The 15,420-nt window shown below is 57.5% G+C and overlaps 2 protein-coding genes across 6 annotated transcripts; both read left to right on the top strand.

Annotated features, from left to right (window-relative positions):
- The first annotated feature begins 2,610 nt into the window (after window positions 1-2,610).
- LOC105484202 (parathymosin) lies at window positions 2,611-7,411 on the top strand. 2 transcript variants are annotated; one of them, XM_011745626.2, is made up of 5 exons: window positions 2,611-3,188; window positions 6,067-6,138; window positions 6,380-6,458; window positions 6,616-6,677; window positions 6,851-7,411. In XM_011745626.2, the coding sequence occupies exons 1-5, from the start codon at window positions 3,144-3,146 to the stop codon at window positions 6,899-6,901; spliced, it is 309 nt and encodes a 102-aa protein (XP_011743928.1). In that variant the 5' UTR covers window positions 2,611-3,143; the 3' UTR covers window positions 6,902-7,411. The 2 variants fall into 2 exon arrangements, with proteins under 2 accessions (XP_011743928.1, XP_011743929.1); XM_011745627.3 differs by lacking the exon at window positions 2,611-3,188 and adding an exon at window positions 5,489-5,643.
- A 1,520-nt stretch (window positions 7,412-8,931) lies between these two features.
- LOC105484201 (lymphocyte activating 3) lies at window positions 8,932-15,192 on the top strand. Of its 4 annotated transcripts, none has more exons than XM_071072296.1 (8): window positions 8,933-9,344; window positions 9,629-9,776; window positions 10,111-10,451; window positions 11,007-11,276; window positions 11,685-11,960; window positions 13,965-14,207; window positions 14,490-14,620; window positions 14,945-15,191. In XM_071072296.1, exons 1-8 carry the CDS (start codon window positions 9,287-9,289, stop codon window positions 15,113-15,115), a joined length of 1,638 nt encoding a protein of 545 aa, XP_070928397.1. In that variant the 5' UTR covers window positions 8,933-9,286; the 3' UTR covers window positions 15,116-15,191. The 4 variants fall into 4 exon arrangements, with proteins under 4 accessions (XP_070928398.1, XP_011743927.2, XP_070928397.1 ...); XM_011745624.2 differs by having other exon boundaries at window positions 10,111-10,415; window positions 14,945-15,190; XM_071072297.1 differs by lacking the exon at window positions 13,965-14,207 and having other exon boundaries at window positions 8,932-9,344; window positions 14,945-15,192.
- The last annotated feature ends 228 nt before the right edge of the window (window positions 15,193-15,420 follow it).

Here is a 15,420-nt window from a genome sequence, read left to right as displayed (position 1 = left end):
ACCTTCGTTGTTCTCACCTGGTCACTTTTTTCCCACTTTCAGAAAATGTGTAAGAAGCACATGTTTCCCCCATTCAACTAGTGGGAGAAATTCTCAATTGGACTGTAGAGTAAGGTAATTCTAGGAATAGGCAAGCCTCCACAAAGCCTCAGAAATAGTTCCATGGAGAAAAGCAAACACAGGCATTTAACACCGTTGGCCCCAGAGGCTTGAGGCTAACCCCTAGGACTGTCGGGTGGCTTTCAGATCCCACTCACTCCACATTCATCCCAAGTCTCACTTCCAGCTTCTTTCTCATGAAGCCAAGACTTCAGAAGACTGGCTTGTTGTCCAACCAGAGAGAGAAGGCTAAAGGATGCTTCATCCACGCAGGAAAGGAATTCGATCCAGGCCTCCAGCTTTCTAGACCTTTTCCCTGGGGTCCCTCGGACCCTAGTGTCCAAGCTCTTAGATTCTCAAGGCACTCCCTTGGGCTTTGGGGCAGGATTCCCATTCTCTGCCTCTCCATCTCTCTGGAATTTTCCACTGCAGCTGCCTCTGCTCCCAGACACCCCTCCCTGGGCAAAATTCCCGGCTCCCTCCGCCTCCCCTTCCCTAATCACACCTCATTCCCACCCCCAGCCCTGAGGCCCAGCCCACAGTCCGGCCCACAGCCCACGCTAACCCTGGTGGTCCCAGTTAGAGAAGTGGGAGGCCAGGCCCCTTATGGAAGGGTGAGAGGGAGTGTCCCAGCCTCTCTTTAGGGCGGGGAGAAGGGACACTGGAGGGGCTGGTCCCCTGTGGGGCTGGAGTTGGGGGAGTGGCCCATCTCACATCCCCATATAAGGCAGGGCAAGCAGTTAGGCTTCTGGATTGGCTGATTCAAATGAGCATTCCACCTGGCAACAGGGTTTCTATTGGCTATCAGGAAAAATAGGAGGAAGGTGGATGGAGGTTGTTGGTGGCGGTGATTGGAGGGGGGAGGGGAGTGGAGGTGACCGGAGTGGGGGGCGGTTACCAGGGCAACAGGGTAAGAGCCCAGCAGGGTGTCCGAGACAGCAGGCGGGGCTGGGAGGTGGAGTGGAGGGAAGAGGAAAGGAAGGCGGGAGGGAGAGGAAAGAGCCTGATGGGGAGGGAGCGAGACTGGGAGACTGGGTTGGTTGGGGGGGGGAGTAGCAAAGGATCGAGGAGAGGGAGATAAATGAAGCAAGAGGAGTACAGAGATGGAGATGGTGAGAGACGGCTGAAGACATCAGCCAGTGAGTCAGAGAAACAGATTGAGAGAGGGACATGGAAAGATCTCAGAAAAGATAGAGTCCGGCAAGGAAAAATCCTGGGTGGGGCCCCAAGATTTTTGAGGAGACTGAGAATGAAATATTGATAGAAAAGTCAGAAAGAGAACCTGGGAGGCGTGTACATCAAGGGACCAAAAGATGGTGTATTTAAGCACTCCAACACAAAATAATGATAATGATCATCAAAATGGTTTTTTATTAAGAAAATGAAAATAAGATGAGGAATAATGATAATGACAGACAAATATAGGAGTGCACGCACACCAAAGGACTTTTTCCAAACCCCAGCCTTCCACCCCGTCCACCTTCCTGACCTTTAATACACAACCCAGCCCCTGTTTCCTTCTGAAATCCCAAGCTTTTCAAAATGACTCAAAGATACCGAGATTGAGGGCGAGGAGCTGAGGATGTCTGGAATAGGGTGGGGCTGGAACTCCAGACCTGGACCTGTATTATATTTGCAAAGGAGGCAAATATAACCCAGAAAGACTAGGGAAGATGGCAGCAGAGGAATGAGAAAAGCTAACGGACGGCAAATGTAAAAAATGAGGACAGAAAGAGGAGTTGAGGAAAGCCAGCCAAGAATAGAGGGCCAGGTGCCTGACTCAGATAAGACAAGAGCAGGGTTGTCTGGGAAAGGTAGGGAAAGAGACCAGAGGTGTAAGGGCAGAAGAGGGTCAGTAAGGAGTGGAGAAGAGGTGAGAGAAGAATGGGAGCGATTCGAGTTATAATTGGTTGTGAGGGAGGGGTCTGGGTACAGATGACTGAGGACAGATGAAGAGAAATAGAAGGACCAGGCGAATAAAAGTGAGGTGACAGGCGAATAAGAGAGGTAGAAGATGGAGGAGAGCTGGAAGCAAAGGAGACCAGGGGCCTGACTCCCTCCAGCTCACAGCACGGGGACAGGAAGGCAGGCACCCGGCAAGGGTCACAAGTGTCAATCTGGCGGGAGGGAAGGCTGGGCCGCCCTTTCTGCCCTCCCATCCCTCAAGGCCATCCAGAGAATGTGGATGGAGGATGAGAGGGGGAAATCCGGCGTGGTGTGGAAGGAGCGCCCGAACCCTATTCCTCTTCTTTAAGCTTTTGGTTTCTCAAATACCTGCCCTATCTTCCCATCTGCTCCCCTCACCCCACCCTTTGACAAAATCCCAGGGCTTTTTTTGGGGTCAGTAGGATTCTGGCCACCTCTCCAGTCCGCCCCCAAAAGCCAGACTCCACATTCGCAGGCAGTAGGTTGGGATTTGGAAAGGTGCCTCCCCGCAGGAACCCCACCCCTTCCCACCTCCTCGCCCCACTCTTTCTCCGCGGCCGTCAGTCTCTCCATTTCCCCCTCCTGGTCTCGTCCTCCCTCCCGACTCTCTAGCTCTCCCTCCCCTCGCTTTCATCCTCCTATCCCCACCTCTCCAACCTCCTCTTTCATCCCCCTCCCCTCTCCTCTCCTCCCCGCTCCCGCCTGCCCCACCCCTGGGAAGCCCCTCCCGTCGGGCAGCGCCGCCTTATAAGCGGGTTCCCTTCCCGGGGGCGGCAGCGGCTGGTCGGCGGCAGCTCTGCTGGTGCGGGGGTGGCAAGCCCGGGACCGAGCGACCGCGGCCGAGCGCGCCGGCCACCGCCTGCACCGCCCTTCCGCCCGCCCTCCGGACGGCCGCAGCCCTGCGGGTCTCCGCTCCAGACCCACCCCCGCCCCACCCCGCGCGCCTCTGCCGCCTCTTCCAGAGACCCAGCTTGCCGAGCGGCCGCCGCTGCCGCTGTCGCCGCCGCCGCCGCCACCGCGCCAGGTTCCGGCCGCGGCCACCCTCCGCCGTCCAGGGCCCCTCCGTCTCGGCTCCGGGACCCCGGCTCCCCGCCAGCCCCGGCCCCGGCCCCGGCACCATGTCGGAGAAAAGCGTGGAGGCAGCGGCCGAGTTGAGCGCCAAGGTACGGGCGGGGGCAGCGGCGGCCCGGACTTCGCGTGGCCCTGGGGCCCGGCGCGGTCCTCCGCCCCGGGTCGCCCCCGACGGCCCCGCGCGGCCCTCGCGCCCGGGTCCTGGCGGACCCCACTGCGCCCTCCCACCGCTCCCCGGCCCGGAGCTGCCTTCCCGGCTCCGCGCGGCTAGCGCCAGCGCCCTCTAGCTGCCCTGCGCGCACCACGGCGCCCGGCCTCGCCGCTCCGGTCGCGCCGGCCCCCGCAGCGGTCCCCACCCCTCTTCGGCCCCACCTCGCTGACCGGATCCCGTCCGGCTTTCCGTCCCAACGCCCCGAGTCTCACTTTGCCGCGCCCCCTCCCTGCGCCCCGCTGCCGCGTCTCTCCTTGCAACCCGACCTCACCTTTCCTCGCTAAGCGGTTTGAGATCCTCAAGTGTAAACAGGACTCTCCCTGGAGGCTACTCCTCCCGGCCCCTCCCCGCGGCCCGACCGTCGCTCGCTTCTCTCCCCGGACGGCGGCTGCCTCTGTTTTCTCGTTCCCTCCCCTCAGCTGGCTTTCAGCTTTATTTTTTCTTCATCGTCCCTTTCCCACATACACACTGGAAGAATCTCGAATTCCTAAAAATTAGAAGCGGGGCAGGAATAGCCTTCGAAAAAGCCGAGGCTGGGCATTGCATGGCATTGCGTCGAGCTGTCCTCGCCCTCATCAGCTCCCTTCCCCTGCCCCATCCGTTCGCCCTTGCTTCTCTTCCAGCCTTCTCTAATTTCCCCAGGGAACCTTCGGAGTGTCGCTTTGGGAAATTAACGCGGCCGGGGTTTGGGGGCTGGGAGCCCTATCTTGTGTGTGTATGTGTGTGGCGGGGCGGGTTGGGGCGCGGTGGTTGCTGAGGGGCCGTCACACTGGTCTCCCGGAGGCCAGCGAAGTGAAACGGGGGGAGCCAATGGGATTAACGGCGGTGGGAGAGGGGCTGTGTGCGATCTGCCAAGGTGCGCCCGTGTGGCCCTCCGGCGGGCTGTGCAGTGGCATGTGACTTCACTGAGTAGGTGTCTTTGTATGTCTGAAATCCAGCGAGTGTGTGGGACTGCCCGTGTCAGTTACATGTGTGCATGTGGAGACGTAGATTTTCTGGAGCCATGTTGTCGCTTTGTGAGTGTTAAGTGGCTCCGCTTTGCTCCCGTGCTGTCTCAAGAGTGTGTACCAGAATGGCCCAGCGCTGGGCCATGTGTCTCCCATCGCGTGGGTGCCCCTCTCTGTGCATCGCTGTCGGCCGGTGTAGGTGTGTGTGCCTGTCTTGAGTAAATGAGGCCAGAGGGCCGCTTAGCAGAAGACCTAGGGCCCAGGTCACATATTCTCCTGGAAAAGGGATCATGGAAGGACAGTGACCAGAAGGACAGAACAGGGGAGGAGAGGGCCCGGCCTCTTGAACTTTGGTCTCTGGTATTCTCACTCCCTCCCTCCATCAGCCCAGATGGGAAAGTCAGGCCAGGGCCCTACAGACTTCTGGTGCTGGGGCTCCCAGAGAGAAGCTGACCAGCTCCTTGCTCTCCTGGCCCAGGATGTAGGGAAGAGCCCACTAGGTAGTGGAAATGCCATACTGACCTTGTGGCACAGAAATGAAGACCTCACGGTGGGGTGGAAGGGCAGCCTCGCTGGAGTGAGGGTGAAGAGTTCTCAGCTACCCTTAAAGGGAGAAGGGAATTGAGTGCCCCTCAGGTCAGGCGTTCTGCACCGGGCTCCTCTCCTATCCCCTATCCTGTTCCAGAAAAGACCCCCCTCCCAGGGTGATCTCACACAGGAGACTTCCATTCACATGGAATCAGATACACAGCATGGCACACCAACACCAGATCAGATCACACAAGGACACCTACCGTGTTACACTGTGCCTGCCAAGGAGTGGGTGGGGAGAGGACTGGAATCTGAATTGGGAGGCTAGTGTAGTGTCCAGAAGGGACTCACATGGGCATCTCCCGCTGCCATATCAGCACAGGATGTCATCCTATGCCTGCTAGGATCTTGGGGTGAAGGAGAGGGGCTGGCCGGTGGGAGGGTCTGCTAGACAGGTGCCTCCCTCTTCTCCATTCCTATCCCACCCCAGTCACAGACCTTGTTTGTTGCTCTCTCCTTGTCTCCCATGCCTGCTACTCTTCCCCTCCTTGTTTTCTCTCCTACTTCACCTACATTTCCACTGGAAATGCTACTTCCACTCTTCCACTACACCCATGCATACATCATGGGAGGCAGGAAGAAGGAAACTACTTGAACTGTTTTGGGGTGGGGAGGGCAGAAAGTGGGAGGGGTGCTGGGAATGTGCTAAGGTGCTCTCCCTATCTCTGGTAGTGTTTGGCCAAGTAGGGGCCTGAGGATTAGGGAGACACAGACGGAGAGAAACAAAGACCTTAGAAGCTGAAGGGGAAGCTGGGAGGGATGCCCAGGAGAGAGAGTCCTCAGGAAAAGGCCCCAGAGGTAGACAAAAGGCAGAGCTGGGCGGGCAGTGGGGGGCAGGCCAGGGAGGCGGAGGGACACAGGAGGGGGTGGGGCACTGAGGCTGCAAGCAGATGGAGAGGATTTGCTTTGCTGAGCTGAACTCTTCAGCCAGTGAGGTTTGGGAGAACTTGATGGGGGTGGGGATCGTTACCCTGGTTGCCAGCTCCTGCTTCTTCATCCCTTTCCCACCCCACCTTGGGTCTTGGGGAAGGAGGTGTTTGGTCTCAACCCCTTCATGGCCCTAATGTAAGGACCCCGGGGCCCCTATTCTGTCTCTAAGTTATGGCCACCTTTTCAGTTCATACTCCTCTAAGTTCACTACAGAGGGAGGACGGGGGCTGCAGGGACTTAGGGGCTGCAAGCCATTTATGGTGAGAAAGGTGACCTCTTTCTCCCTTGCAGGACCTGAAGGAGAAGAAGGAGAAGGTGGAGGAGAAGGCAAGCCGGAAAGAGCGAAAGAAAGAAGTGGTGGAGGTGTGGAGGGGTCAGGGAGAGGACCACATCTACCCTACCATCTTCCAATCATCTCATCCTTCCTCCACTTTCCTTCTGAGGGTGCTGGGTCCTGCCCTTGCACTGAGCCCTCTCATCCTTGCTGCCCCACCCTGAGGCCCCTCCCAAGTCCTTTTCTCACCCAGTCTCCCCTCCCATTGGTGGTAATGGTGGGCAGGGCATGCAGCCAGCCTGAGGCTACTCCCTCTCCTGGTCCCCACAGGAGGAGGAGAACGGGGCTGAGGAGGAAGAAGAAGAAACTGCTGAGGATGGAGAGGAGGAAGATGAAGGGGAAGAAGAAGGTGGGGAGGGGCAGGGGAGGCTGGGCTGGCAAAGTCTGGGCTCCAATGAGCAGAGTCAGGGTGGGTTTGAAGACCTGAAGCAGGGCTAAGGGCGACCACAGGGGGTCTGTGCCGGAGCTTCCTGCCCTTCCCCAATGACCCATTTCTGGCTCCTCAGATGAGGAAGAAGAAGAAGAGGATGACGAAGGGCCCGCGCTGAAGAGAGCTGCCGAAGAGGAGGTTTGGGCTGGGTTGCTGGGCCTGAGGGGCTGTCAGGGATGCAGCCGGGCTGGGCGCCCTTTGGATTTGGACCCAGATACCTGTGCAGCAGGGGTGGGGGCTGGAACAGGACCGGGACAGGGGGAGGTCTCCCCTCCCATTTTACAACTCCCCCATTCTCTCCCTCTCCACAGGATGAAGCTGATCCCAAGCGGCAGAAGACAGAAAATGGGGCATCGGCGTGAGCCCCTGCCAACAGGCTGGGGTTGGGAGGCCTCTCTGGGCCTGGAGGTGGGGGTGGGGGCAGACAAGTCCAGCCACTGTTCACCTGGCTCCCTGCTCTGGGCCCTGCACCAGAGCTGCCACCCTCTTCTTTCTCCCCAGCCTTCTCATTTCCGCCTTTCCAGACACTGCGCCCTCCACCCTCACTCTGCCATTGTTCCACCTCCTGACCTGCTCCATCTGAGCTCCCCAGCTGGCCCCCAATTGCTCCTCTCTCTCTTTGCTCTCTTTCTCCCTCCCCTACCAGCCCCATCCTTCCTCTGGTAGCCTCTCCCACCTAACCTCTGCATCCCCCAGCCTCATGTCCTGCCCCATCCCTATCCTGCCTGACCCCTGGATCTCCCTCAGATCCCCTCTTCTCAGACAGCGCCAGGCCGGGGTGGGGCCGGGGTTGGGGCCGAGCCCCACAGCTGCCCCCCTCCCCTCCCTTTTTGTATAATTTAATAAAGAAATGGTCGCGCTTCTGTTTTTAACCTGTCTCCTGCTTTCCCGGGGGGTCCAGTTAGTGCGACAAAAGGGTAGAGAAGGGATGAGGGTGGCTGACCTCACATTCTGCCAGGACCCTTCCCTTTGATACCAAAGCAGCAGCACACTCCTGCCACCCACGACTCAAGAAGACAAGAGCAGCCCTCCAGGGGTGGCCCGGAGCCCAGCTCTTCTGAGAGCTGACTTACGTCCTGTTTTGGATTCTCAGGGATGCTCCTCCCCAGCAATACACACTTCCCTGCTAACCCACACAAGACCTAGACACTGCTGAGCCCAGTGGAAAGCTACCAGCTCTATTGTGCTGAACCAGGCACAGAGAAACAGCCCAGAAACAGGAAGTCCTGCCCCTGAGCTGGGAGAGGGCTGGTAGTCCTGGGTCTCAGCCTCCTAGGATCTGGAGTGAGCTGCTGGGCATCAGAGATGCCCTTTGCCTGGCACAGAAGAGAGCTCCTTCCAGTCAAGCAGGGAAATCCTGGGCCTCTTGTCGTTCCCAGGTCAGCTGTATGTTTCGTCACCTGCCCTCCCACTCTCCCTGGGCTGGGCTGGGGAGCGGGAGTTGTATGACTCTTGTCAGTCTTGGGCCCTCCCTAGTCCCACTGCCTCTGTTTCCCCTGAGTGTGATCTCTGTTAGGAGATTGCTGAGATTTCTGCATTTCTCCATCTCTGCATGACCCTTGCCCTCTCCTCTCAGTTCAGAACCTCTGGATTGGAGAATGCTTCTGAGTGCATGGGGGCCGCAGCTGGAGTGGGGCCCAGGGGTGTTGACTCATCAACACATCATTTGTCCCAGGAGACTCCCATAACTCATTCAAGGTCAGGATTAAACACTCTCCCGCACACAGGTACACTCAAACAGCTTTTATCTTCACACTCCCTAACCTTGGCAAATTGTACAATTTCTTGGAAGCTCAGTTTCCTCATCTGTACAATGGGGAAAATTACTAGATTTCATGAATTACTATAAGTGTCCTATACAGTGCTTAGCACGTAATGAAGCCTCAATACAATGTAGTTACTCTCCATGCCCCGCAAAGCTGGCACGCCTCGCCTTAGACCTACCATGTTTTAGGGTGCAGTAAAGCTTCCTGTCCACCATGTTCCCAGGAAATATTGTACTGATGGGTGGAAAGGCCGGTCTAAAGGGGTCACGAAGTTCTGGGAGGTTGAGAGAATGAGGGAGGAGATTAAGCAACAAGGAAAGAGCTTGCCAAGAAGGAAGTGTGAATATTGGGACTGAGGAGGCAGCTTGGAGATGGGCAAGGGGGCAGTTTCAGGCAGAAATGGTGCGTGGCCGCAGAAGGTCCCTGGCAGAGGGAGCAGTCTGGAAGGTGGGGCAGAGGCGGGGAGGGGGAGGTGGGGAGACCCAGGACTGAGGAAGTAAACAAGGGGAGCGCCACCACAGAGGTGGAGGGTGCTGTTGCTGGGAATCAGCCCCCTCAGACTTTCCACTGCGAAGTGAAACCGTAAGCCCTGGGGTGCGGGGGGCGGGCAGGGAGGAGGGGAAGTGGGGAAGGTGGAGGGAAGGCCGGGCACAGGGGTGAAGGCCCGGAGAACGGCATCCCAGTCACGACAGCCACTTTGCTCTGTCTGCTCTCCGCCACGGCCCTGCTCTGTTCCCTGGGGCACCCCCCCCACCTCCTCAGGCTGCCTGATCTGCCCAGCTTTCCTCTGGATTCTGGCCTCTGGTCATCCCTCCCCACCCTCTCTCCAAGGCTCTCTCCTGGTCTCCCTTCTTCTAGATCCTCTTCCTCCACCTCCCTATCTGCAGAACTTCTCCTTTGCCCCCCCACCCCCTACCACTGCCCACTTTCCTTTTCTGACCTTCTTTTGGAGGGCTCAGTGCTGCCCAGACCATAGGAGAGATGTGGGAGGCTCAGTTCCTGGGCTTGCTGTTTCTGCAGCCGCTCTGGGTGGCTCCAGGTAAAGCGGGGATGGCGGGAGGGTTGACCTCCGGCCCCACAGGAGGGGACCAGCAGGGATCTCTGTGGCCACAAAGGTTCTGAGGTCCTTAGCTCTGTGGTGGATTCTTCTAATCCCTTTTTTGGACAGTCCTTCCACCCCCAAAGCCTCTCTGGGCAGAGAAGGGACAGAAACCCAAGCTCTTCCTGCACCCTGTTTCTCCCTCGGGAAGCACCCAGGCTCATTCTCTACCCCTGCCTCTCGGCTCACGCCCCCTCCCCTTGGCCTCTCTTTTGCTCACCTAGTGAAGCCTCCCCAGCCAGGGGCTGAGATCTCGGTGGTGTGGGCCCAGGAGGGGGCTCCTGCCCAGCTCCCCTGCAGCCCCACAATCCCCCTCCAGGATCTCAGCCTTCTGCGAAGAGCAGGGGTCACTTGGCAGCATCAACCAGACAGGTATGCACCCCAAACCTGGGCAACAGGACCCCCGAATCCAGCACTCACAACCCAACACCCATGCCGGTCCTCTGTCCCCTACCCTGAGGTGCCACTCCCTCTGAAGCCAGTGACCCAGTCTCCCTGCCCTCGCCCGCACCGTTCCTGCCCTTGCTCTGCAATACCCTCACACCTGCATCCCTTCTCTCCGGAAGGGGATGCTGCCAGTCCAACAGAGGGGTCGGGGGTGAGAGGACGGTTGGTGGTCAAGATAACTCTCGGGGCGGGCTTCCTCATCCTCAACAGGTGGCTGCCTGCCCCTGAACTTCTCAACTCCATTCTCTTTCCCGCCAAGTGGCCCGCCCGCTCCCGCCCCCGGCCACCCCCCGGCCCCCGGCCATCGCCCGGCGGCGCCCTACTCTTGGGGGCCCAGGCCCCGCCGCTACACGGTGCTGAGCGTGGGTCCTGGAGGCCTGCGCAGCGGGAGGCTGCCCCTGCAGCCCCGCGTCCAGCTGGATGAGCGCGGCCGGCAGCGCGGGGACTTCTCGCTGTGGCTGCGCCCAGCCCGGCGCGCGGACGCCGGCGAGTACCGCGCCACGGTGCACCTCAGGGACCGCGCCCTCTCCTGCCGCCTTCGTCTGCGCGTGGGCCAGGCCTCGAGTATGTGGGGCGGGACGACCGGAGAGGGGCTGGGAGGTGGGTCCCCATTCCCTGCCGCCGGGGAGGCAGGAAGGGCTGGGGCAGAGGCTGCGCTCTAGGCCGTGTCCGAGAGCTCCCAGAAGAGTAGAGGAAGGGGGTGGGCGGCCTGCTGGAGTGGAAGGGGCCCCCCGAAGCACGTGTATGGGGGGCCCTGTGGAGAGATTGTGTCAGCCCCGAGCTCCCCTTCTCCCACCCACGCGGGAGTGCCCAGAGGCGGGCGGAGCGGGGAGAGCACGGGGCTAGAGTGATTCATTTCAGATATCTGTGGCTCAGGGGGTGGGCTTCGCAGGGATCCAGGCCAGGAGAACGGCAAGGGTGGCTGATGCCAAGTAAATTCCAGGCAAGGGACAGGGGAAAGTAGCCCTGGGGACTCTTGGGGGTCCACTTTATGCACCTCCAGGTGCTGGGAGCTGAGATGGGGAGAGGGTGATTCGAGAGAGAAGACAAGTCTAAAGCCAGGTTCCTGTTTCCAGGAGCTTCCAGCTTGGCAGTCCTGCTGTGTTGGGAAATTGTTTCCAGTGGACTGATCAAGTCTTCTTTATCCTTGCACAGTGACTGCCAGCCCCCCAGGGTCTCTCAGGACCTCTGACTGGGTCATTTTGAACTGCTCCTTCAGCCGCCCTGACCGCCCAGCCTCTGTGCATTGGTTCCGGAGCCGTGGCCAGGGCCGAGTCCCTGTCCAGGGGTCCCCCCATCACCACTTAGCGGAAAGCTTCCTCTTCCTGCCCCATGTCGGCCCCATGGACTCTGGGCTCTGGGGCTGCATCCTCACCTACAGAGATGGCTTCAATGTCTCCATCATGTATAACCTCACTGTTCTGGGTAACTCCCCCACTCTGCTTCACACTTTACCACAACCCCTTCCTGCCCCCCTTGTCACCTCCCCTGACTATGGGTCCCCAAACCAGGTTCTCGGCAGCCAGTGGCCTACATCATTGCTGTGGGCCTCACTGTTCGACCCCCTTATATTGCTGGCAGCCTTGCAGCTGCCATCGCCCCTTCTTGCTTCTCCCATAGCCTTCCAGCATCATTGCCAGCCTTCCCTCTCCTTCTGGCTAAGCCCACTTGCTGGGTCTCTGCGCATCCTCAGCTCATCACCTTATTCTGCTCCTTAGCACTCTTACGAGCCAGGGCATCTCCTGCACTCTTCTGCCTCCCTTCCCTGCAGCCCCGGCACTCCCTCCCCACTGCAGCACCCAGCTTTAAATTTGGATTTTCTTTTCTCTTCAGGTCTGGAGCCCGCAACTCCCTTGACAGTGTACGCTGGAGCAGGTTCCAGGGTGGAGCTGCCCTGCCGCCTGCCTCCTGCTGTGGGGACCCAGTCTTTCCTTACTGCCAAGTGGGCTCCTCCTGGGGGAGGCCCTGACCTCCTGGTGGCTGGAGACAATGGCGACTTTACCCTTCGACTAGAGGATGTAAGCCAGGCCCAGGCTGGGACCTACATCTGCCATATCCGTCTACAGGGACAGCAGCTCAATGCCACTGTCACATTGGCAATCATCACAGGTCAGCCTCACATGGGAAAGGAGTAGCTCCCCTCCCAGGGGAGAAAGAACAGGGAGGAAGGGCTGGCGGGGCAAAGACTGAGCAAACCCACCCAGTGGGTGATGCCAGGCCACTGGGCACAAGTTCCTGAGCCTGCCCATCTCGGCCCCCACTTTTCTCACCCCCATAATAAAGAATCGAAACTGAAAATCTCCTCTTGAGTCACAAGATAAAAGTTCCACTGTTCTCTATGGGACTCCCCTGCTCTGAATTGGCGGGAGGGTCTGGGAAGTTAGAAGGAAAGGTGACAAAAATTCCAAATGGTTCAAAAGAGGTAGAAAATATTTCTAGAACCCTTTTCTACTTTGCAGACAGGGCTTGGGTTAAAGTTGCAGGAAGTGGCCTAGATTTGGGAGGAGTTAATAAATCCGTCCCTTGGTCAGCAAATATTTACTGAGTAAGGGTTTTCCAAGATGGTATAAAACAAACACAGAAAAAATAATACTCAGAGAGTATGTGTTGACTGGTTGATAACTATTAGCCATGACAGATTACTATGTCTGCAGCACTCACCTGCGGTCACTAAGTAGTAGCACCCCATGGCAGGTGCTTAATAATGTATAGAGATTGAATGAATATATGAACATGCTAATGGATAATACATCTCCTGAAGGCCAATCCTGAGTTTTCACTTGCTTTCTGGATACCTCTAACTAGATATTCTACCACCTCTCAGCCGCCTCACCCTGAATCCCATCTTTTTCTACCACCAATCCCCTTGCTGACTCAGCCTGTCAGTAATCCACTGGTATCCACCCACCTCGAAACCTGGCCGCCTCCTCCCTACGTCCCATCAGTCATCAAAGCCCACCAGTTCTTTCTGTCCAATGCCTTCTTGAAGGTCAACTGTTTTATGTAGACAGCTCAATGAGAAAGATACTGTTACCCCTGAAGACTTTCTCAAAACACCTGGGAAGTGCCAGACTCTGGGTCTAAACTCAGGTGTCTGCATCACCAAATCACTCTTCAGGACCCTTTGTCTCCTCCCACCCTCCCATCTCTCACTTTACAACTTGGAGAATGCTCAGTCTCTAGATGAATGGGCCAGTTCCCTGTTCTCTATACATTCAGAAAGGGGGATGATGTTCATTCAGGGGACACCACAAGGCAGGAGACACTGATGTGAGCCATGTCATGGAAGTTGCAAAATTGTGAAGTGGACGGGGGGTCAGCTCATCTGACTGATTTTGAGGGTTCTGAGCATTTTGAGTAGAAAGTAATAAAAGAATCTGTAATAGTATTTCTTGTGTGGTCTGCCAGGGCCAGTTTGAGTGTGAAGGCAGTAGGGAGCCTGGAAATGTTTTGAGCAGGGGAAGGAGCTGACTAGAGCGTTGTCTGAACAAGATAAATGTGGCCGGCAGGGTGTGGTGGCTCACGCCTGTAATCCCAGCACTTTGAGAGGCTGAGGCAGGAAGAACACTTGAGTCCAGAAGTTCCAGACTAGCCTGGGCAACATGGTGAAAACCCATCTGTATAAAATTTAACAAAAAATTAAATAGAAAGAAAAAGATGAGGCCGGGCGTGGTGGCTCAAGCCTGTAATCCCAGCACTTTGGGAGGCCGAGGCGGGCGGATCACAAGGTCAGGAGATCGAGACCACAGTAAAACCCCGTCTCTACTAAAAATACAAAAAATTAGCCGGGCGCGGTGGCGGGCGCCTGTAGTCCCAGCTACTCAGGAGGCTGAGGCAGGAGAATGGCGGGAACCCGGGAGGCGGAGCTTGCAGTGAGCCGAGATCGCGCCACTGCACTCCAGCCTGGGCAACAGCGTGAGACTCCGTCTCAAAAAAAAAAAAAAAAAAAAAAAAAGAAAAAGATGAATGTGGCCATGACCCCTGATGTCCTTCCCCAACCTCACCTGGCCAGAACCCAAGTGAGTGCATGGTGATTGAGGCTTGGAGTTCAACCTGTGGTATCACATAAGGGGGCCAGAAACCCAAAAGATCTCTTCCTTCTACTCTTTTCAGTGACTCCCAAATCCTTTGGGTCACCTGGCTCCCTGGGGAAGCTGCTTTGTGAGGTGACTCCAGCATCTGGACAAGAACACTTTGTGTGGAGCCCCCTGAACACCCCATCCCAGAGGAGTTTCTCAGGACCATGGCTGGAGGCCCAGGAAGCCCAGCTCCTTTCCCAGCCTTGGCAATGCCAGCTGCACCAGGGGGAGAGGCTTCTTGGAGCAGCAGTATACTTCACAGAACTGTCTAGCCCAGGTCCGAGGCCCCAAAATGCCAGGACCCCAATGCCACAGCAATAATCTTTATCCCCTTCCAGAACAGCCCCTGCCACCCCCATCCCAGCACTTTTCTTTCCAGACAGGGACCTGATCTCTGGCTCTTGCCTAGGGTTGACCTGTTTCCACCAATAATCAGCTGAAAGACCTGGGACAAGTCCCTTAAACTCTCTGGATCTCCTTGCATCTGTAAAGTCTGAGGGAGTGACAAAATGTCCTTTCTAGCCCTGACCCTACACCTCATCCTGTACTTTCTCCATAGGTGCACAACGCTCTGGGAGAGCCCCAGGGGCCCTCCGAGCAGGCCACCTCCCGCTGTTTCTCATCCTTGGTGTCCTTTTTCTGCTCCTTTTGGTGACTGGAGCCTTTGGCTTTCACCTTTGGAGAAGACAGGTGAGCCAGGGACGTGCCAACCCCGCTCCCCCAACAGCCCCTCCTCTTCCATCCTCAGAGTGCTGATGACACCCCTTCCTCAGGAAGGTGATCAAAGGGGACCCTGAACTTGCCCTCGGAGCCCCCCCTTCTTCATAAGCCTCTCACTCCAGGGACGGCTTGTGCCTGGGTAGGCTGGAACGGGGGTTGAGAGAAAGCCAGGACCAGATGGGGAGGGCAGGGTGGCTGAGAAAAAATAGATGGACTCAGTGTCCTTCCTAATCCGTTTCCCTTCATCCTTCTCCTCCTTCCACCCTCCATCTCTCTCTCCATCTCTTCTTACAGTGGCGACCAAGAAGATTTTCTGCCTTAGAGCAAGGGATTCACCCTCCGCAGGCTCAGAGCAAGATAGAGGAGCTCCAGCAAGAACCGGAGCTGGAACCAGAGCCGGAGCTGGAGCGCGAGCTGGGGCCGGAGCCCGAGCCGGGGCCTGAGCCCGAGCCGGAGCAGCTCTGACCTGGAGCTGAGGCAGCCAGCAGATCTCAGCAGCCCAGTCCAAATAAACTCCCTGTCAGCAGCAAGCCTGAGTCTAGCTCTTTCTTGTCCAAGTGAAGGTTCCCGTCTCTCCCCAGCCTCTGGGGGCTCCCTTCTCCCACCCTAGCCTCCTAACCTACTTTCCCCAGCCAGCCTCCCTCACCTTCCCCTTTTCTGTTTCTGGCTGCTTCGCGTTTCTTTCTTGGTCTCTCTCTCTCTTGCGCTCACTCTCTTTTTCTCTCTCCTGGGTAATCATTTCCCTGAAGCTCCCCCCCAAAAGACCTTGC

This window comes from Macaca nemestrina, chromosome 10, assembly GCF_043159975.1.
Source record: "Macaca nemestrina isolate mMacNem1 chromosome 10, mMacNem.hap1, whole genome shotgun sequence".
Classification (NCBI taxonomy): domain Eukaryota; kingdom Metazoa; phylum Chordata; class Mammalia; order Primates; family Cercopithecidae; genus Macaca; species Macaca nemestrina.
Note: the sequence above shows the minus strand (reverse complement) of the source record. Positions and strands in the feature narration are given on the sequence as shown.